The 557-nt window shown below is 41.7% G+C and overlaps 1 protein-coding gene across 1 annotated transcript in view; it reads left to right on the forward strand.

The window, feature by feature from the left end:
- The first annotated feature begins 309 nt into the window (after positions 1 to 309).
- Positions 310 to 557, forward strand: part of ZNF45 (zinc finger protein 45) — a 20332-nt gene continuing 20084 nt past the window's right edge. Inside the window, exon 1 of the mRNA XM_012653227.1 lies at positions 310 to 324. Coding sequence (XP_012508681.1) covers positions 310 to 324 — 15 coding nt within the window. The remainder of the gene's footprint in view (positions 325 to 557) is intronic.

The following is a 557-nucleotide window of genomic DNA, read 5'->3' on the forward strand; positions in this document are numbered from 1 at the left end:
AGTTTCTACTCTTTCTGGAATCATAGTTATGCCTTGAGAGCCACAAGGAGAACTTGTGTTAAGGGAACACTATGAGTGGTTGGGCAGGTCGCTCACTGGGGGTTCTTACAGCCAAAGGGGTGAGTGGTGTCTGGAGCCCAGCATACGCTCTGCTCATCAGGCCACCCTGAGGAAGGGACACTGTTGCCATTTCAAGTAAAACAGCCATATGGGTTATCGATATCCCCGGCCAAACTCTCATAGCTTTATTCCTCTTTCCCACATATGCCTTCCTAAGATTTGGCCTTTCCCCAGAAGGAGGAGGACAAAATGACCAAGTCCGAGGTGAGTTGGGCTTCCTTTTCTAGGTTATAATTGTCCTCTCATTTCTCAAAGATTACACAGATCTTATTCTCTTTCTTGGGAAGGATTAAGGAGAAAAGTAGACATTTGAGAACCTCTTGTGTGCCAGGTGCTTGCTACTTTTTATTTTAGTGTAGTTTAATTTTTGTTTTATTTTATGACTTTATAGTTTCATAAATAAGAATAGAATAGAAAAGTCTATAACAGAGGATAAA

This window comes from Propithecus coquereli, unplaced genomic scaffold (assembly GCF_000956105.1).
Source record: "Propithecus coquereli isolate 6110/MARCELLA unplaced genomic scaffold, Pcoq_1.0 Scaffold42, whole genome shotgun sequence".
Taxonomy (NCBI): domain Eukaryota; kingdom Metazoa; phylum Chordata; class Mammalia; order Primates; family Indriidae; genus Propithecus; species Propithecus coquereli.